Source organism: Scomber scombrus, chromosome 14 (assembly GCF_963691925.1).
Source record: "Scomber scombrus chromosome 14, fScoSco1.1, whole genome shotgun sequence".
NCBI classification, from domain to species: Eukaryota; Metazoa; Chordata; class Actinopteri; order Scombriformes; family Scombridae; genus Scomber; species Scomber scombrus.
Window position 1 is genome coordinate 14,822,053 of NC_084983.1, and position 22,590 is coordinate 14,844,642.

At 37.0% G+C, this 22,590-nt stretch overlaps 1 protein-coding gene across 1 annotated transcript; it reads right to left on the minus strand.

The window, feature by feature from the left end:
• Positions 1–10,107: 10,107 nt before the first annotated feature.
• Positions 10,108–19,951, minus strand: ufm1 (ubiquitin-fold modifier 1). Its single transcript, XM_062433781.1, has 6 exons — positions 19,882–19,951; positions 19,722–19,778; positions 16,726–16,783; positions 14,953–14,992; positions 13,335–13,367; positions 10,108–11,051 (listed from the first exon to the last, which is right to left on the minus strand). Coding segments are annotated over exons 1-6 (291 nt in total). The 5' UTR covers positions 19,884–19,951; the 3' UTR covers positions 10,108–10,950.
• Between the last annotated feature and the right edge of the window lie 2,639 nt (positions 19,952–22,590).

Sequence of the window (22,590 nt, forward strand, 5' to 3'; positions counted from 1 at the left end):
ATAAAATCAAAACACATTATTTATTGAAAATAAATGTACACTATTTGAATCTAATGTAATCTCAGTTCCCGTAGTGGTTCATGTCCTTCCAAACCCATTACAGCAGAGTACATGGATTCAACAGTAGACTAAATGAGTATACAGTATGTTTTAGAAATGTTGTTGCAGAAACGTTTCTACTTCATCAAGGCTTACTTAAAAGCTTTAGATGCATGCTGCCAAGGTGAGCTGTCCCATCATACTTAAAAAAGATATGCACACAAAGAGTAGAAGAGGCTCTTCAAATGCAAAAAAGATGGATTTATATCAAATCTAAAAAGTGACACTGTTTTGAAAATGAGAGTGTAAGGGGAACATTTTGACCACCTTCAGCTTACATGTAATTTCAGAGATGTAAAGGAAGGAGAATGCGACAGAACTCATCAACTGGTGGGTTCAATATTAAATAAATAGATCAATATTCTGGCATCTGAAGAGCTGGCAGATTGTGGGGCCTTTTGTGATGTGATAGATGATGTGCTATAAATGTTGACATGTTTGCTCTTCTTCTGGTTGGATATATTAAAGTTCACATCAATCACAAATTAACTTGCATTTGAGGAGGGACCTGTGGATGTTAAGTTAAATATCTGTAAAGTTTCAGAATGATATAGAAATAGAAATAAGTCAGTAACTTTACTTTAGTTACGCAAAAGGGAAACAATTAAGAAACAATACACAGGGATTTTCCTTTTTATGTGAAGACTAACTGATTTTACAGATAATTGTAGCATTAATAATTATCTACACTTCATCTAGACCAATTAGTTGACATCCGGCAGAGGGAGAGGTGTAGGAACATTAATCAGTTAGTCCAGCTATGTTGGTGCTCTTTCACAGGGATTTCTACCGGCTGCCATACTAATTTTAAGGCAGAAGGGGGCAGAATTAGGTCATTAATATAATTAAATAAACCTGATGTGGAGCCACAAATGGTTTTAGCATGTTTATCTGTTTCTCTGAGGTTTGAAGTGTGAGGTTCCAGTTTGTGTGTTGCTGCAACTACTTGAGTGACAGACAGTAAGTAATTTGTTCATGTTTAACAGGAGGGTTGGCCTAATGGGAGGGTTATGGTTATGGTTAGGATTATCATATAGGTCTAGCCTAATTCTTGGTATTATAATGATCATTATAGCTATGATTTAATAGAACTGCTATGAGGCAAAATACTGAATGATCATAGTAATATTATAGGAAGGATATAGGAATACTACTGGCAGTGTGTATCTATGATCCTCTCACTCCTCTGTGACTACACGTTACTATTTGTCCCTTTGATCATGAAGGTGACACTAATGTATAGAGTTTGTAGGCAACAATATAATACAGAATTTTGTTTTTTTAGAACATAGTTTAGAGAATATAATAGTTCCCAGATTAAACTGGCAGAAGGGTGGGACTGAGAGAAAATGCAATTAGTAAACTGTCTGCTGTTTCAGCACCATGGACAGCATCATGAAAATATCAATAAACTGCAGTTAGGCTACTGCTATTTCAGAGCCATGGTGATAGATTATAACTTGCACAAACCTCAGTCAGATAAAACATCAATGAGTAAGGCAGACTAAACTAACATATTCAACTGAACAACCCCTCTGCCCCTGTACTCTGTTTGCTACTAGGAGATGTGTCATTTTGCTAACAAAGGGGATGGCATCCCCTTTTATCCCCCCCCCCCCCCTCAAATTGCCTACTGGTGACAGATGCGTGAGGATAAAGTGAAAATGAGCTGGATGGGCTGTCAGAAGTAGGCTGTTTCCATTCCTTGGTTCCTCATTTCTTTATCTGGCTCATTGACCTGTGGCTACATTGCTGGTCTTATCAACATTGTGTCTGTGGAGGACCACCAGATCTCATTTTAGATTGGTTGCCTTTAATGGTAGGCCAAGGAGCAGGGTCAGCCTGTCATTTATAAAACAGTGGGGGCAAAAAGGATTGGGGAAAAGAAGATGGAGTAGTCCATGTGGAGACACACACACACACACACACACACACACACACACACACACACACACACACACACACACACACACACACACACACACACACACACACACACACACACACACACACACACACACACAGCCTCATGCACAGAGACTGAGATCATACCACTCTGACATCCCTTTGTGAGCATCATGCCCCATTTTTCTCTGCATGTCTGAAATCTTCAAACAGAGCAACTGAAAACACAGCAGAAAGCCTAAAACCATCCACCAACCATTCAGCTCAGTTCATGAGCTGTATATGGATCGAGTTTGATAGCAAGACAAATCAATCAATGTGACATGTCTGCTCTTTGTCTCTTTTTGCTCAGTCTCTTTTGTACAGTCTCGTTAAAATTTTAAAACCTTGCAGTGGATTAGTAAATCAGTTGCAACTTTCCAAATGTGCCATTAATCAACCATAGCTTTTATTTTTAAAAACAACATTTTAAAACAGACTGACTGCACATGGCAAAACTGAAGAGTCAAATATTGTTTGAGATATACTCAATCAAAGTCTCATATGAAGCAACAGGTGGCATGGTGGTTTACACAACAATAACAAAACAGAGCAGGTGCAGTGTGATTTCTGTGATTATGTGATTGCTGCACCTGCAACTACACAATAAACAACCATAAGCAGTGTGAAAAGAGTGCATAAACAGTGCTAATTGCTGGAACAATATAAAAAGAAATGCTCAGCAAAAACCTGTTTTGAATCTCCCTTACCCACTGTGAGCTGGTAAGAAATATATTGAGCATATTCATCCATTGTAACAGAAAAATCCATTATGTAAGAGCAAGTTAAAAACATTTCCAAGCCTTTCAAGCTCAAGGTCTATGATACCACAAAATATGTTTTCACAGGTGTCTTCCTTTAAAATGGACAAATCAATAATATATCCATATGTACTGTTAAAGCCTGCGTGAGGATCAAACATGTTGCTTAGTTCACTTTTTCAACAAGTAATTTTCAGTAACTGTTTCAGTGGTTTACTATCATCAAGACACATAGTCTTTTCTGGATAAAGTGAACATGTGAAGGAGTTTCTTAAATACAATGCAGAAATTGAGCCAAACATTAGTACAAATGCATCAGCCAACCTGGGGAGACTGCTTACAACAATTTCACCTTTTAAGAAAACAGACACTCTCAGGGTGGACCGCACCAGCAGTGTAATCAGTGACCACAGGAGAACAACAGGATCAGCTATATCAGGCTCGCCTTCCAGCTGCAAAAATACAAAAAATTATGAGGATAGTTCCAGAAAAGAAATTGCAAGGTCACACACTGTATGCATATCTGTGGTCCCCACAAACTTAAAGGATAATCTGTCTTGATACAACCTGCATACTTGCAGCCTATGTTGAGAGGTACTAGTGACTGTAATCATTCTTCCTCTCCATACCGACTGTGTAACCTGCAATATCCAGCATCCTGTTGCTGGAGCTGATCCGCTGTCTTAATGTGTGTGGACAAACTTCACAGTCCTTGTTCTGTGTAAAACATATATTCTAAAATTGAGAAGCACTAAACAGTTACTTTAGCAGAGCTCTCTGTTAATTAACACAAGACTAAAGAGCAGGAATGCAACAGTCGGGTATTTTTCACACAATTTTACTGTTATGTTTCCCTCAGGTCCCTTTCTCATATTTTTCTGACTTTTATTGCTCGGCATCTCCAGTCTAGTGCAAGATGATTGAAGCAACCAGTCACATAAATTAGCTATTCAGGCTACAAAAAACAATCTTATGAAAAAGTTTTATCAAAAATCTCCCACTGATTTCTTTGATAACACATTCAATCAATGATCTTTTTGTTGCGCTGCAACATCGGGATACTTAACTAGCATTTCGTATTATGGGATAAACTTCTTCCCTTCAACCAATATTGCAAGTCCAATAGCATAGAACTGTCTTGTTTGTGTTTCAGTCCTTTACAGACATGTGCAACACACATCAAAACAGTCTTAAGGCCTTTACACTCTGAAGACGGGACAAATAAATTACACTGAAATGCAAATTCATTTTTCACATCACAACTATTCATACCGGCAGCGAAATATGTTTTTGCGAAAGAATTTGCAACAGCTCATTTTGCTGCCTGTCAGCCTGGTGAAGGCATTTTGGCTGGCCACTGTCCTCTGAGCTGCTGACCATTGACTGTATAATAATAATGGACATAGCCACCAAGATATCACCCACTGATTTGTGGACTCCCATTTTAAAGCCTTGAATATGGCATTTTGACCATTGCCATCTTGGTTTGTTGGAGCCAGAAATGATTAGAAGTGACCATATTTGGACAAAAGTGTGGAGCTTGGGAGGAGCTCCCCAGGGTCCAACTACAGCACCTCACACACCGATGTCAACATCATTCATTGATGATGATCATTAAGTGACACGGGCCCCATGAAAAGATATCACATTGGACCCCACCACTAAGCACAGGCCACATCAACCATGCATAATTGCTGTAACCACACCTCTACCCATCTGACCCATTCAAAGCTTTAAAATACCCTTACCTACTATCTACCCAATACCTGTGCAAGCTTGCAACTCTCTTGTAGTCCAATACTAACTGTACAATATTTACTGACAATACCCCCTATAAATAATGTCTTTTATGGTCTAAATGTAATCTTAATGGTAACATTCTTAAATGCGAAATTCTCCTAACATTAATAAATAACAAAATAAATATAATTTACATATAAAATTACCTCTTCAATTAAAATAAATGAATAATTGTCATCTATATAATGATATAACGAACAAAATAATAAAATCTGCAGCACATTTTTGAATTAAGTCTACTACCAGTTCTTGTCACTGAAAAGGTTTTAATCATTTTACTTTTCTTCATGATAATATTAACGAAAAGAAATTCCACAGTAATTCCCCCCTTCAGTAATGTTAAGTGACATGTCATTCAACACAATGCTGCTCACCTGGAGTAGGGCTGGTTCATTATTATCAGGGGAGGGCAGGGCTGTTGGTTCTGGCACCAGGAGCAGGGACAAGTCATTTTGTATGAATAGCTGCTAAAAGCTTACCTGTACTGTTTCAATATCAGATGAATACTACGGAGTACTAGGGCCACATGAGGAAAAAAAAAACATTTTTTCCACGCGACAAGATTAAACTCAACATGACGACTTTAAAGTCAGCACTTTGACATTAAACTTGAAATGTCTCTGTACTGCACGCAGGTGTAACCATCGTTCTAAAGTACAGTTTTACCAATTCATCTACACAAGGCATTTTCTTTTGTTGTTGTTATTTTGTGCCAAAAACAAGAAACATAAATCATTTGTTTAATGGGTACAATGTAAATAAAATATTATTTTAATGTCTGATGAATTATTGATGAATGATTTGTTAATAAAACAATTAACTTACTTCCTAATAATGTATTATAAATATATTATATACAATAATAAATAAAATATTGTCCAGTGAGTTGCAAACAAACTACTGAGAAACCTTCCCTCTTTGAACACTCACCTCTAATTTTTAGACATGACCATAAAATTGTGTCATCAATCCACAGTCAGGCTGCTTCACCCCAAGACAACATCTATTTCAGGGACGTCAAGGTCATTTTCAGGGTTCTCCCACTCCTGCTCCTGTATAGACTACTTTAATGGCAGTCTTCTCCCTAGTCTGACCTCCACAGAACATCTAGCAATAGTCATAAGTGATTATGCCCCTTTGGATTTTGGTAGCCTATATCCTTATCCTCTCATTGAAAAACTCAGTCCCTTTGGAGGTTCATCTCTCTTCCCCTCTCAAATATAGTCTTTTGAGATTATGTTTCCTCTACTGATACATTTCTTACCATCAATAAAACTGATTTGACTTCACATTCTCTGGTCACTAAAAGCCTCATAAGGCTGAAAAAATCCTCAATCCTCGACTTACTTTAGATCACCAGTACAGCATACATCCTAGCCCTGAGCTGTATAGGGAACGCATGAGCCCGCAAACTAAATTTGATTTACTGTCAACTAAATGATCAGATCATACGCTTTTGTAATCTCACGGGAAGTATTATGATTACGGTGATGAGGCAGGTTGTTTGTGCACCAGTTGAAGCATCAAGCTGCTTCACGTCTGATTCCTCAAATTCAAAGACTTTTCTGGCAACCTGCTGTCTGACCCAACTGATGTCGATACAACATCAATATCCTTCTACTTTACTCTTTACAAATCAACACCACTACTATGGACTTATTTGTTTGATGATTTGTCAACACCCACTATTGACCCTGCAAAGGCATGTGATTTTGACTCATTACTTGGAGCTGGATGAAGTAATAAGAGCAATTAAGTCAGGCTAACAAGACGTTTTTAAAGACATTTTGCAATAAACTCGCCACGCTGTGTACAATAAATCAATAGAAAATGGTAAATTACCATCCACTTTCATTCATGCATAAATCTCTCTGCTAATTAACAAGGAAAAGGTCCCTGTGGATTCTTTAGACCTTTGTCCCTTCTAAATGTGTATGTCAGGGTGTTGGCAAAGAGGTAATATTACTCACTCTCATGAAATTCCTATTCTCTCCCCAACTTTCTCAAACAAAATCTCACTTTCAGTGATAACCTCCCTTTGACTGTAACTGGCAGAATTAATGTTGTAAAAAATGACTACTTTATGAAAATGTCTTTCTTTAAGTCAATCCATGCCAAATTATTTTATTCATTCTTTAAACAAATTGATCACATAGTTTATTTGTGTGGGAAGAGAAACCAGGAAAGAAACTGGGGGGAACTATCATCTCTGTCATTATTTCCAGTTTTCCAATCAGTTCTCTTTGCTTCCTTTACCACTAACTCTATTGCCTTGGGAGGAACTATGGACTAGGAACTAGGACTGGCCCAGTCAGAAATCATTTAATTTCTCAGATTTATATTTGCCTTATGTCATTTAATAATACATTTGTTGTCAAAGCTACAGTAAAGCTGCTTGGAAGAAAGGAATGAATGTTAAGCCTTCAGACTGCTGGGGTACGGGTAAGCTCTACTACTTTATGTGCACAACTGGGTTTCATACAGTTTAAGATCATTCATAAGATCCACTGTTCCAATGCCAAAACCACATGTTATAATTCTGTCCTAAATTACAAAAATTTGGGGACATCATTTTTTTAAAATTTAAATCTGTTGTTCTAAAAGTGGATCTGTCACTGTGTACCTTGATTGCCATCCATGTGCACATGCCAAACAGGCAGATATAATTGCATTTTCTTCCCTCCTGGCACAAAGGAGGATTCTCCTCTCATGGAAATCATCTAGGCCTGCATTAGCATCTTCCTGGTTGGGGGACATGTTTTTTTTTCAAACTTGAGAAAATCAAGTATACCCTTAGAGGTTCAATTGAGAAATGTCTGCCGGCAACACCTGATATAATTTCAGGAAGTGTAAAAAGCTTCTGATTAATCAGCAATAACTATCTTGCTTATCTTACTTCTCTTATAGTAAAATGCCCTAAGGATTACTCTAAATCACATTTATTTATTTACTTATTATTTTGTTAAGTTGATTACCACTAGTTTATTGTCCCCATTATAGCTTTTTTGCACAAGTCGTATAAACATCTGTGGTATATCTGTGTGCTTATTGCTGATGTGTCCTATATGTATGCAGTTTAAGTAGCCTGTGTTTGTACTTTATTTCTTATTTACTAATTTATGTTTCACATCTCTTATGTATCATTCTATATTTGTTATATTATTCCTAGTCCATTTTACCAATTGCCATTTGATATGCCCTGTAAGCTACTTGGTTTTAGTTTGGTTTATTAGTATTATTAGTTCCAACGACTGTTTGGGGCGGGTGGGGGTGATGTTGTATTTGCACCTCACTTTGTTGTTGAATTGTCTGATCTCAACTAGGACTCCCACAGTTGACTCCCAGACTGTCAGCTGGACCATCATGTAATGTTACATCTACCTGCAGGATCTGTTGCAGAGTAGAGCCAGTAGACTGTATTGTTTGTTTTACTGTAGAGGCTGCCTGAAAAGATGTCTCCTAGTAGAAGCCAGGAATGGTGCCACTGCTGATACTGTGGGTGTTCAGGAGTTCTCCTATGGTGTGAATCCCAGTCAGGACTTCATCCAGATGACACTGAGTTCTGAGCAGCAGTTCATCCTGCAGCTGGTTCTTCAGGACAGACAGCTCAACCTGAAATGTGATTATGGAGCATTTTTCTACCTCGCTGCTCATAAAGATTAAATTGAAGCATCTGTTTTGTGTAAAAGTGTGAAATTTTAATTTCATGCCCAAAAGAGCGCAAAATCTGATGGTGTGATGAAATGAGCTGATTTCTCACTTTTTAATCTAAATTAATCCTTGTTATCTTTTCTTTTGGATTTAGTCAGCATGTAAAAATGTGAAGTATTTACTGGCACACATTGATAGATTTGCAGCCTTTAAATTTACAAACAGTACGACACCTTTGAACACTACTGTGACTTTAAAAGAGTCTAAATGGACAAATATAATCTATAATACTGTAGATGTATAATTGTCGTTGGATAATTGGTTGAACAGGATTTCAAATCTATTGAATGATGGATCCATGGACAGGAGTTGCCAAGTGCCACACCTCATAGACTTTACTCAATCGGAAATAAAAAAGACAGATTTATTAACAAAAATCAAGTACAAAAACCACAAATAACTGCATCCATGAACTACCATCACTTAAAAGAAACATAAAAATATTCATTTTTCATTTAAGCAAAAAACCTAATCTGCGTTAACCTAAAATGCCTCTCTGTAAAGCAGTGAGCTGACAATGTCATTACCTCCAGAAGAGGGGAGAGCCATGAGAATCTGCATAATGTTTTGTGTGTGTTTTATATTCAGATATTCAAATCTTTAAAGGCCTTTTTTATTTGACAAACATAAAACCCAGACCTAGACACATGGATATTTCAATGTGTAGATTTGTACTGCTGCTATGAAGGATTTTATGGTGTGGAGGTAGCACTTGTTTTCTTAACTAAAAGTCATTCCCTATCTCTAAAACTTCATTTCAACAGTTTTGTCTTTAGACTGGAACTCCCTAACATTGCTGCAGTGTCTGCACAGTCTCAATTGGAATATTACAAATAAGCTGTTTTGGATAATGGTTCCAAGCTTTTATAAGTGTGGTTCTTCATACGAATTTTTGATAGATGGTAGCCTTACTGTAAATGAAATATTCTGGCCTGAAAAAAACAACCACACACAAAAGGAAAACAACTACTACTGGTTTGGCAAATAATTATAATAAATAATAATAACTGCAGTAATTTAGCATTTTTAGAGGACCAAGGCCAACACTGCATCAGATCTTCAGTGTCCAGGCTACTCTGTGGCCTTTTCACTTAAATCACTGGTGAATGTGTCCAGTAATGACTTTAATTATAATAAATGAGAAAATCCATTTGAAATGCCCCTCATGCTAACCCCCCTTCGCCCCATCTGACTCTGCATCCTAATGGATGGTGAGACACAGTGGTGTGCTTTCTCTTGTGTATTGTAGTATGCATGCTTCATTACTCTCTCTTGCATATTTTTTTTTAATAGAGTGTGCATTTTTTTTCAATGTGGTGAAAGAGTAGAGAGAAAGAGTTTGGAAATAAATGATTCAGACCTTCTTAGGTGATAATGATGAATGTAAAGATGATTATAAACAGCTTCTTCTCATTAATCAGTCTAAGAAATAATAAGGCATGTCGCAGTATAAACGGCTGGTTTACCTATTAGTCATGGTGTCATTTCTGGATAGAAAGAGTCCTTGAATGAGACTTGAATGAAGGAACATTATCAATCCACAGATTTTTCAGGTTGCCTGCAGCAAAACAAAACAAAAAGGCTGCTATGAAATAATTTATTTCCCAGATGAAAACAAGTGTTATAGGGGTTGGATGAACTTCACCTCAATGAAAGCTGTTGTGACCCATTCTGAGGCCCCTGCATTTTAAACTAAGCTTTTTGGAAGCCTGCTTTGTTTTCTCATCACCTGCTCCTCATGTCCTAACTGACAAAGCATTGCATATTAAAACATTTAGATTACTCAGTGTAATCTTTTTTAAATATTTATTATGTTAAGATGGTGAGTAATACATTGTTTGGAATACAGAGGCAAGGAATTTGGGTGAGCACAAACTGACATTAAAATGCAACCTGACAGAGGGCAGCAAAGATCCACGTGTATGCACAATTTAACAGATGAACAATCATGTTTCATCACATAATCCAATAGAATTCTTATCTGCAGGTAGAATATGTTCCTCTAGTTATGGAAACTGGTCCATGATACAAGTTCGGTACAGATCCATAGTTCATTTAACATCTATGAAGAATACTTGTCTGACAACAGGTAGCTGACATAAACAAAGAATATTTAATATGAACAGACAATTTACCTGAATCTATAGCCACTTAATAAAATACTTAATAATGGTCCTTCCTTAAAATCATGTTGCACATTAACAAAAAAAAAAATCATATCTCACATAACCATATTCCCCATGCTAATAAAGATAAAAGTAAACACTGCAAAACAGGCATGTGTCATTGCGATGTATACTTTTTATTGTCATTTACAAAGATACAAAAGCTAGAACTGTTGATTCTGGTGTTAATCTTTGCTAGTCATGGGTTGCAGCTGTATTTGTGAATATGAATTGCTCAGTATCTGTGATGTCTGATGAATTTTGTTATGCAACAATACTTCAGAAATAAGAAATATCTTGACTGAAAATGAAGAAGCAGGGGGGCATGCAATTGTTGTGCATGTCATCATCACGTTAAATGTATATACTCTCATGTGAGTCACTGTCAGTTGTGGCCAGAAAATAAATATGACACACACTGGGGTGTTTCCTGGGTCTCAAGTGTTATATGAATTCTGCTGGGTGAGTCATTATGCCGTCAATGAGGAAAAGCAGCATCCGTCTCCTTGTCCTCCCACTCTGTCTCTGGGAATGATGCGAAGCTCTGAGCCATGTTTAAGAAACACGTTCCCTGCAACACAGGACAGAGCGCTATGAAGATGACATGTTTATAATCAGTGCTCTTTAATAGGGGGTTTAAGAGTCACTTAAGCTCATAAACTCCAAACAGTATGTCAACTTGCGAGGTGGAAGAGAAAATTGGAATTTTTTTTTCTTAAAAGAAAAAAAAAAGTATAACTATACCCGATTAGGTAGAAAATGCTACCTCTAAATCAAAATCATAGATTTATTTATAAAGTTGCACCCAGGTTGGGTAGTTCAACAAACCTTTGCATTAACTGTAAAATGTTTAATTTTAAGGTTATTTGTCCTCATCATAGCCACATCAAGTGAGTGTTATTGAGCCCACACATAGCAAGTTAATTTAAATCATTACAGATAGCAATTAGATTCATTAATTCAATCAGTGATAATACTGAGATCACATACTGTACGTGTAACTCATGTCTAGAACCATTAGTGTAAGTACACTGTAGTTATAAGGGAGAAAAACAATACTAGTCTTTTAAAGATGTGTGAAGAAAAAAGATATTTTCATGATACAAAATTGCATTCGATCAATTTCCAGCGTGTACTCAACCCTGTGAACATGAACTAGAGTGGCTGCAGTGGGTGAAAAAAAAGACAATCTGACAGAGGTGTCTGAACTGCGGCTATTCTTGGCAGCACACAGCATGAATGTTATGCAGATAAAAAGCTGCTGTAAATGCCCACCTCTCGTTCCTTTCTCCAATATTGCCTTCTTGTCAAGGCAGACACTGCCTTATCCTGTTCTATGCAGAAAACCCAGTCATCCATAACCTTTGCTGAGAATGATGTCTTACATAAGGAGAGGTGGGCTACACATGAACCTCAGGGAAACACCAAGGAGGCTTAGACAGAGAAAAAAAGTGATCCATCAGAGCTCTGCAATAATTTGGGAATCAGAAGTCAAGTGAATTCTGACTAAACAGCCTCATGTATTTAGTTTGCCTCCAGCTGTAGGTCAGTTTTTATTTTAATTTAACATTAAATACTGCTTTCTCTGGGCCCTGCATCTATATTCATGAATCAGTAAAACACCATTTATATAAAAGCAACTGTTCAAACACAGAGATCTCAGTTAAGTTAGGCTGATCTTAGTAACTCAAGCTTATTTTTTAGGGAATTCACTTCCAATAAGCAGGTTTAATTAAATTCAAGTTAAGTTACCATGGAACACATCATTTCAGATAAACCTTATTGTCAACGCCACTGTGCACCACTCACTTTATTTCACCCAATTTCTCAATTCATCCGTCATCCAAATGTGATCGGTTCTTTTTAAGTCAGTGCTTTTTGGGGTTTAACATTTTAAAATCACATGCAGGTCTGACACACCCAACTGCAATATGGTGACATAACCTTGCATTATTGCAAGTACAATATTACATCATCTTCAGGTTGGGGAAAGATATGGCCTAGTTACTCTGTGATTTTTAATAACTCTTTCCAGAGAAACATCATGAGTCATAAGTACCCTATTGAAAAAAATATTTTTTTGGCATTTTAAATTGAACAATTAAGGGTGTAGAGAGAGAAAAGATGAGAGACAGGTGACATTTGGCAGCAGTCATGGGGCAGAGTCCTATGCAGGATGTCACATTTACAAGCCTAAGCAGAAAGACAAAATCTTTTAGGTGATTTTCACTTTTCCCCCTTGTAGAGTCAGTGATCTTTAATTTTTCCAAGCTGATATGGTTAATTTTTTTTTTAATTTAATAGTTCTTCTGCGTTTTCCATACACATCTACAATGATCTCTGCTTGACATTTCTGCCTTTTACATCCATGAATACCAATTTAACCTGATTTTTCAAACCCACTTGAATAACCCTGATTATACTAGCTGGAACAGTTTGATCCTAGAACAGTTTGATCCTAGATCAATTTGTTTTGTAAGAGCCTTAATTACATTAGTTAGTCGTCTTTGTCAAACCACCCACAGAAATCCCTGCCTCTGGGGGCTTTATCAAGCTAATCTTTTAAAATATAACACAATGCCACCAGCCTTACCAAAGCACATTATGAAACATGCTTTATTCAAGTTTGCTATTAATGCTTTGATGAAAGCACACTGACAAGAGGCAAAGCGCTTAAAATAAGGCTCAGAGCTAGATTATGCTTCTAAGCACCTTAATACAATAGAATGAAAAGAAAAACATCTTACACAATCTACAGTATCTTTTGTGAAGATATAACACTAAAATGTTTTGGGAAAAGTAGTTGTTCACAGTTTATTTAAGGCACAGGCTCCAAAATGACATCACAACTCACCTGCTGTCTGGGCAGGGTTGATTCCTATTCCATCTGCAGGACGACCATGAAAGAAAGGACAAAAGAAAGACACAATGTAAACCAAGAAGATTGTACATGTAAATGATCTGCACAGAAATTAGATAATTGACAATATTGCCAGTTCACTCGTAATGATGTTGCACTAGGCAACAACAATGAGAGCTTGCCTCCACAGAAAGCAATTATATCTGGAATAATGACAGAGCAGTCATTAATTCTGCACTAAAAAAAGTATAAGTCATGTTTGACATGGCACGTACATCTCAGCCATCTTACACAAATCCCATTCGCCGAGTAGCTATTTGGAAACAATCATACGTCCAGTACATTCCATCAAACTGCATAAAAATGTAATCTCTATAGAAAGGAGCTACATTACGTAAGAAAATTGTGAATATTCTCTTAATTTCTTTTCCTAATCTGCTTGAAACTGTCAGTACAGAGCAGTTGTAAACAAGACCATCACTGGTTTTAATGTGGCTTTCACTGCAGAGTTGAATTATTGGCAAACAACAAACTCTGTAGTTGCATATGTTTATTGCCTTAATGAATCCAACTGAATATTTTGTCATGCCAGTACTTAGTGCTACAAGTGAAAAAATAAAATAAAATAATCACCTTTTAACTGACTTATTGAGTAATAGCAGTATTTCAGTTAAGAAAGATAAGGCAATTCAAAAATCTAAGATCATCAATTACTATTTCTGTTTTATCAAGGCTCTAATTAGATAATTTACTCATCTCTAATATGGAAAAAACACTAAAAAACATTAGGAATTAAGATAATTGGTAGATCAATAACATCATAGGTTACTTAACATCCATTTTTAGGAATTAGTTGCATAAACAGAGGCTGTGATTACTGCAGTTGCTGTAAGCACTCTGTGGCTTCAAAACTGCAGCACTCTCTGGGAGTTTTCAATGAAAAAAGTATAGCAATATGTTTTATTCCTTTGAAGCCTTTGGGAGCTGGACTCAAATTACATCAGTAGGTTCACCTTGTAGCTTGTGCACTGTGACAGATAGTAAGGCTAAACCGTCTTTAAAGAGCCTGATATCTGAAGAATTTGTAGTGCAAAACCTTCATGACAACTTTGTTAAAAGTTCATGGCAATGTTAGGAAAGCTTTTAGGTTTTTTTCTTAAATTTTAAAAAAGGTAAAATAGCGTTGCAAAACAGATAAACTGTACCTGTACATATATTGTATCTTACAAATTAACAAATCTTTTTACCTGGATTCTGCAGTTACTTCCAGATATTTTAAAGTATTAGTTTATAGGTTTTCTGGAAGATCTTTCAGTGATTACTATGATCATTATTTGACTTTACAGTATTTCATTTTTTAGCTTATTTCCAGCATCACAGTGCAGTTCAAAGATTGCAGTGAGCACTCTCTGACTTTATTTAAAATCCCCCCAATCAGATTTTTTTCCCAACTTGCTGTTGAGGTTCTGAGTCTCAGCTGAGGTTTCCAGACAAATGAGACTCTCTGAAGTAAGATGGTTTCTTTTAACTGTCACACTTCTTTTGCACTTGCAGAGGTTTGTTAAAGAGACAAAGAAAAATGATTAGGCAAAAGACTTTTCCCCAGACTCACCATTTGTAATAATTGCGCTGGTTGCTGATGGCACTTTAAACTGTTGAAGAAAATGAAGCAGAGAAAAATTATCAAGCTCAAATACCCATCAGTGAAATTTACAAAAGAAGCAACCATTTAAACTTTTCAGGGATTTCAGCAGCACTAAGACATTTTGGTTAACCTAAATAAATCAGGGACAGCTTGCAAATTACACTTGGCCTCAAGACACTGTGAATAAATCATCAAGAAAAAAACCCTGTATTCACTGAGTCAGCGCGCATCAAGTCTACTTGTGATTCTCCGACTTTCTGACAACTTCAAAACAGGAGCTGCGATTGCAGGAGCCTTCAGAGACAAACTTGGTGAAACAAGCAAAAAGAAAATGCTGTGTAGTGTGTTTTGTTTTCAGTCTTTTGTCTGCCAACTTTCATGGTTGTCAGACACATGTGTTTCCCTTTTCACCAGGATTCAAGTCCGTACGCCTGCACATACACACTCATAAAAACAGCCATGAGAGCGCTTGAGGAAAAGATAGCCACGCTTGAATTTCTGGAAGAAAATAACTCGGATTGGTCACAATACATGTCCTACTTCACTGTTCGACAGAAGGGGATGTGGGCTGGTGGGATTTGCAGTGAGAGGATGGAGGGAGCAGTCTGTCACTGGGGAGATAAGGTTGAACTGAGCTGCTGCTCACCAAACTACTGCCAGGTAGCCCAAGCAGCTCAAATGAAGTACATTTTAGATCAGGGATGAATGGGCGTTGATGAAGCTTTGTTTGATGCAGCATAGAACCAGTGGATACAATATAGCTTATAAAGGATTAAAATACCAATCCTAATGTCACCACATCACAGACTGATTTGAATTATTATACAAGGAAGCTCAGCCAATTAAATAATAATTTACAGTTTCTTTTTTCTCGTTTTTGTCAAGTATAAATTTATCTTGGCATTCCTCTCTCTCTCTGTTTATTTTGAGCTGCTGCAGCTCAAGATAAACACCTGCTAATTAAAGGTAAAAATTTGGCACTGGCTAGTCACACTTAATTCTACGAGCCTTGGCAAAAGAGCCTTTTACAAATGAACAGTATCCCCACACTGATTATGTGTAAAACTGTTCACTTTTCCCTTAAAGGTTGCTGATACCAGTTATTCATAATTAGCAAACACCGAAAACCAAAAGGGAATCAAATAAGAAGAAAGAAAAATTATGATTATGATGTGATTTTTGTGGGGATCTGTACCATACAAAGATGTTTTCTTAAGTGTAGAATATGACGTGTAGGCTAGGACATCTCTATAGCATGACAGTACTTAATTTACAATGATATAATGACACACATTCAACAAATATCATGCTTCCTGCGATTTGAAAGTAACAGTAGGCCACATCGCGATTTCAATAAAAATTCAATTAATTGTTCAGCCTTATTGTAAAGTATGACGTTTTTTAAAACCTGTGTTATATGAGACATCAACTATTTTACACAAAAAAAATAAATAAATAATTGTGATCAAGTTTTGTACCGAGCAGCTGCAAAATAAACTTGTCACAGCTCTCTGGGGGACCAATGATGCAATGCTGACACTGACTGTGCTGATGATCCATTGCGCTCTAATTGAGATGAACCATCTGTATCCATCAACAATGATTAAGTGCAATCAGTGCAGTGTTGTCTCACAATATCAAAGATGTGAATATGGTTAGGTTTTTTTTTTTACTAATTTCCTATTCTCAAACCCTGCTGGTAAAAACATATCTATAGTACAGAACAAACAGTAAGCTTACCTCCTCAGCTGCAAACTTCAAAACTGCTGTGAACGGTGTGCTCTCTGGGACACTTAGTCTGTAACAATGAATTAAAAAGGACTTTTAAAAGATCATAAAATTCCAGCCTTTAATTTACTACCTACGTAGTACTATTTAGTTTTCAAAGTAAGATTGCCATATGGTTTGATATCGTCTCTTGAGTGGTTGACCTGAAATTTGATCGATACTGTTGTTTACTGATTTCTGTTTTAAACAAACTCACTTAAGCACAGCTTTAGAAGTGCAATACTGTACATGACTATTTATCCTGGAGATGAGGAGAACAAAAGGAACATTTCCTTACAGGGCTCAATTGAGTGTAACATTACTTTTGTCAGAGTCATTTCAGTCAGACAATATAAGACCATTTATGGCACAAATGGTTATACGCTTTCAGCTGGATGCTTCTCCAATGAATCCAGCAGTACAGTTTTCAGCAGGGGAATTGAAACCCTCCCCAAGGGCTATAAAAACAGAATCCCACAAACATATTTCACTGAGATACAGAAGTAGCTGAGGTGGTGGAGGGCAAAATCAATAGGCACAGTCAGAATAACAGCAAGTAGCGGAGAGAGGAGAAAAGCACAAGCGGCAGCTTCAGCATTATGACTGAGTGAAAGCTTGTCAGATTATAAAGACTGCCATGCCTCCTTAACTGAGGGTGATTACAACTCGTTTTGAATGTGATTAGTGATGATAAAAGTGGGTTGAATATACTAATACTGTTCTTGAATTCAGTCCACTAACACAACTAATGTAATACTTAATTTACTATCATTATCTTTCCATTCATGTGAAGACACTAACAGCTTTAGCAAGGCCTTGTTGAAGCTCATTAGAGAATTGACTCCTGGTGAAATGCTTAAAAAAGCTGCAGGAGACAGAAAAATGTGATATTCTACTGAAGTCTTAATGGTTTCAGGAACAGTGTGGTGAATTGTTCAGTAACTCATAAAAGATTAAGATCATGAGGTACTTCCACTCATAAATGACCTGCCAGTTCACTTCAAAATTGTTGGATTTTTAAAAGAAAGTTATATGTGACAGCCTCTTCATACCGTACAAAAGGTGAGAACTTGAAAGGGACTCCATTATTTAGGAGGTTTTACTTTACATAGGGCCGGATTTACTAAAGGTTTGCGTGTGTAGAAACGTGTGCAAACTTGACATCACCCGCAAAAAATGTGCACGCTGATCTAGTAACGCAGCACACTGAGGTTTGCCCCTTTCAACTGTGCAAGATAGTACGCGTTGTCTATTTAGTACGTTTGCCATAATGAATATGTAATATGGGGCGTTTCAACCCCAGTGTGCAAAATACAGGGAGGAGAAAATGCAAATATGTTATTTAGCACGCGCATTGTGATTTACCAAACCTGAAGGTATTTTTTCTGACGGAAACTGCTTCTATAAATAATACCTTTGAAGGACAGGTATTAACCGGCTGCGCACTGTGCACATATGACTTTTGTCACTGTGGAGAGGAGGAGACGGAGGCACAATGACAGAATACACACAGGAAGGAGTTTTTCCACCTGTGTTAATAATTTTGGAGTGGAATATTTTTGGTTTTACTAACAGCATTGACTTTGTCACAAATACTCTCCCATATGTTGGTTTTTTCTGGTAATACTTGTTTTTGTTATAACTCAATATACTTGTTAACCTCTTCCACTAGAACCTGATCACATTTCATTTTGCGCTTGCAGCTTTCTGCTCGTCCAAACTCTCCATAAGGACACGCAAAACCCTCATTTAAATACTGCTGTCTCCACCCCGTTGCACCTGTTTTCATTTATGCAATTATTCTTAATAGATCACCCGCAAAACGCACACAAACGAAACGCGCAATCTATTGCACTGTGCATGCAATTTAGTACCCACTATTTGGGATCTTAGTAAATCAGGCCCATACTGTTCTAGCTCGAAGGTAATAGAAAAAAATTAAGCAATTATTTTTATGTACTTGAAATGAATAAATCAGGTCTGAAAGGAACACAATTGACACAATCAAAAATACAATATCATATATAAAAGTAGCCAGAGTCTTAGACCCTCTACACTCAAAAACATATTTTGGTCATTATTATCTCACTAGAAGACTGTTTCCACATTAATCTGCTCACCTTAAATCTGAGTTTAATACATGTATGTTTAATACATTTGTAACATCACAACTAACATGGAAGCCAATTGTAGTCCACTACACAACTACAATGTGCCATGGAGACTTGAAGACTATATACTAGACAATATTTACACAACTAATGAAATGAAGAATAGTTGCATATTATAGATTCTTGAAACCTTACTCAAGGAGAATGAGTATATGTATGTATGAATATTTTTAACAGGGTTATTTAACTTTTGAGTGGCGAACATATCAGATGCACTTCTTTCATCTTGCAGAGTATTTTTATAGACGCCTCTGCTTATCCATATACAGAGCACGACCCATGTTTCTCAAAACCTGTATTATGGTGTCAAATGAATGTCACAAGCCATAAATTGTTACTTTCACCAAAAAACTGTGCTACTCACAGTCTGTGTAGGAGGGAACATGTACAAGGTTCACAGTACATTGAGCACTGTCTGTGATCTTCTCTTATGGTTGTGGTTTTGTCACAGGATGCAAAGTTGCCACACAGATCAATTAGCTCATTATTTTCATTGATGACACCCCTTAAAAACAGATGGTTGGCTATATGTGAAATGTCTAAAGCAGAAGTAAGTTGAAGTCGGTGCTGTTATCTGGTGATTTCAGTGTCAGCATGGGAATCACGGCTACACACTAACAGATGTTGTCTCAATGACCGCATTATTTGGCTCAATTTAAACAAATCATCTCATGTTTCTACAACAGCGTCATGCACTGAACCCTGCCGTCCCGTTCAGGTTAAATCAGATCTCATTTATAAACCCAGCATATAGATACAGTGCTGAGACTGCTGAGCTGTCAGTGTAACGTTACTCACACTTTGTACGGCAGCCGGGGGTCCGACGTCAGGGTGATTTTAAACGTCACTTTAGACCTGGTGAAGTGGACGAAGGGACTATTATTGGCACCGTGATGCTATATAATAAACATGACATGTTTTTACGGATAAAATGACACAAAGCAAAACATAAACTCACATCTTTTGGGCTAGGCGACTCCGTTCGTGCTCTGTTTATACACACCCGGAAGTGCGAAGGACCCATACATACACGTCATCCCTCTACTTCTGTTTTTGATACATATCTGTGTGTATATTTAATGTGTTTAGTGGTATTGTATTATTTTTTCAAAGTGTATATTTTTATTCATTAAATAATATGGGATCTGATAAAAATTTAAGGTACAATTTGTACTAATAACCGACAGGCATTCATTCCGAGTGACTAACGTTTGCCGTAAATGACAACAGCAGGGCGCACTTCAATTTTCTTGGCACTTCTCCTAGGTAAGTTTAAAGTTTACCCACTTTTTTGGTATTTTCCTAACAGAAAAGTCCTTTTTTATTTTTCCTCCATTGCATGTGCTGACAGTATATTGACTGCAGTGTGGAAATCTACTCTGAGAGACTTGAAAACCTGCTCAAGATGTCAAGATGTGCATATTGATCCAAAATGATGCATTCCAGACTGGTAAAGCAATTTAGGGACTCTTTTCACAGCCACTCTAATGAAACAAATTGTTAAATGTTATATGTGTGTGCGGTGCTACCTGGCAGCCAGATGTCAGGTATCTTATGGATACCCCATGACTTTTAAACCACTCTGTGTTTTTAGCTGTAAAACTATAATATACAATACAGAGGCATTCATAGCCCTAATGTTTAGGTTACTGTGATGGTAAGGGAGATTTTCTACAGCAAACATACAAACTTTTACCACTAGTTCATACAGAAATGAATCTGTAAAATTAAAATGTAAAATTACATAACTGCAGCTGAAAAAATTGGCAAGTCACAATTGAATACTAAATCAAGCACTTGAGCCTTGCTAATACTGAACTGAAAGCATTCAAGTGTGTGTCAAATTATGTAATTGTGATTGCGATTGGCCACAATGGCAGCATTTCAGCGTTTTGACATCGAAGCAGTGTCATTTTCATAAGCACCATTTTTATGAAAGTGTGAAAAGCCTGTACACCAAGGTCTGTCACATTAAACTGTTCGCTGTTTTCATCAGTCCAAACAGAAGGCATGAACCAGCCCTGAAGAATGTTCATATGAGGGAGATGCCTTTTTCATAGTATTGTTAAAATCAGTCTGATCAGCTACAGTCTAATCAATTAGTCCTACAATGGCAAATACCAAATACATGTGTACTGTTATTTGATGTCCATGATTTTGCCCTGACTGGAATGAATAAAACACATACATGTTTTATTTTATAACTGTTAGTTGTATAAGGAATGGAAGACAAGAATCCTGCCCCAACTTCAGACCAAGATGGATGCTGCTTATTCAAGGTAGGTATCACCTAGCAGCATCCCTAATGGACTCTGCTTATGTGGCTGGGCTGTCAGATCATTTAGTGAGAGACTTCATGTCACAGCAAGGGGAAAACTGCAGTTGTGTATGACTAACTTCATGCAATAACTGTGGTAAACACTAGATCAGTAAAACACCAAGGACCCTTGACCAGAGACTGAGCATTAGCTGTCTGTGGACACCAAATGAATATCACGCCATTGGCTGGGAAGAGGTCAGTGGACAGTCGGTGAAAGATCAAAGAGTTAATTCACATGGGGTTTCATTTCTCCCCCTATAAACAACCACATGATGACAACTGAGCCTGCTCCATTTGCTAAAGACGAATGTGAGATGCACACCCCGAAAACCAGTAAGTAGACCTTTGTAGCTTATTTTGTTGCATATTTGAAATATGAAAATTATATCTTAAACATCTGCAAAAATATGACAGAACACACATGAATATTTAAATGTGTATTATAAGTCCATATTTTAGAGATGCTTCTCATGTGAGTTCAAGTCTTGGTGCTGTACCATCAATAGAGAAAAAGAGAGAAAGGGTGATACAGTGTAGCAGCAGAGTGACAACCAGCAAAGAGAATGGGAGCGGACTTGTAATGATGACTCAGAATTACACTCATGCACATACTGTACCTCTGGGATTTCAGTGGTGGGTCTTCCCTGTAAAATAGTACAAATGCAGAGGAAGATGTGGTGCAGCTGTAAATAGAACAAAAGAAGACATGTTTTACAGCACCATATGAAAAAAGGAATGTGAAGTGTTTTGCCACAAGCATATGAGAACAAAAAATTTGTAGATTTGTGTTTCCAAGTAAAATATTTTCATATACAGTATGACATACTAGGATGAGGCATTGAATATTTAAAAAAGATCAAAAGATGTATCAGTTATATCACAAGATCCTTATAACTTATTATTATTTTTTTTTTTTACAATTGCCATGAAAATAGCGACTTAATATTCAGGACACATTAGAGCATTTTAATGAAGCAATCCCATTGAAGTTTATCTCCTGATCTTATTCTCCTTGATCATAAAGAGAATTACATAATCAGACAGAGGTTCCATAAAGCAAAAGATTTTTCATGGATCTGTCTTTGGTAAAGACAAACTATTTGATTTGAAGCAGACAGTAGATGAAAATATGACAGTTATCCATCATCCTTTTGGAGGGGCCCGAGATGGCATTCCAAATGCATAATACAGCCCCTGCATTCAGTGCATTGTGCAGCCTCCACTAAATAGAGCTTATTAGCATAACAAAAGCAGGTCCCATGGCAAGATGGAGAAAAATGCCAATTACCTGCAGAAACAGTAATCAATGCTAATCCTGCTGTTTATTCATGTAAACATACACACATA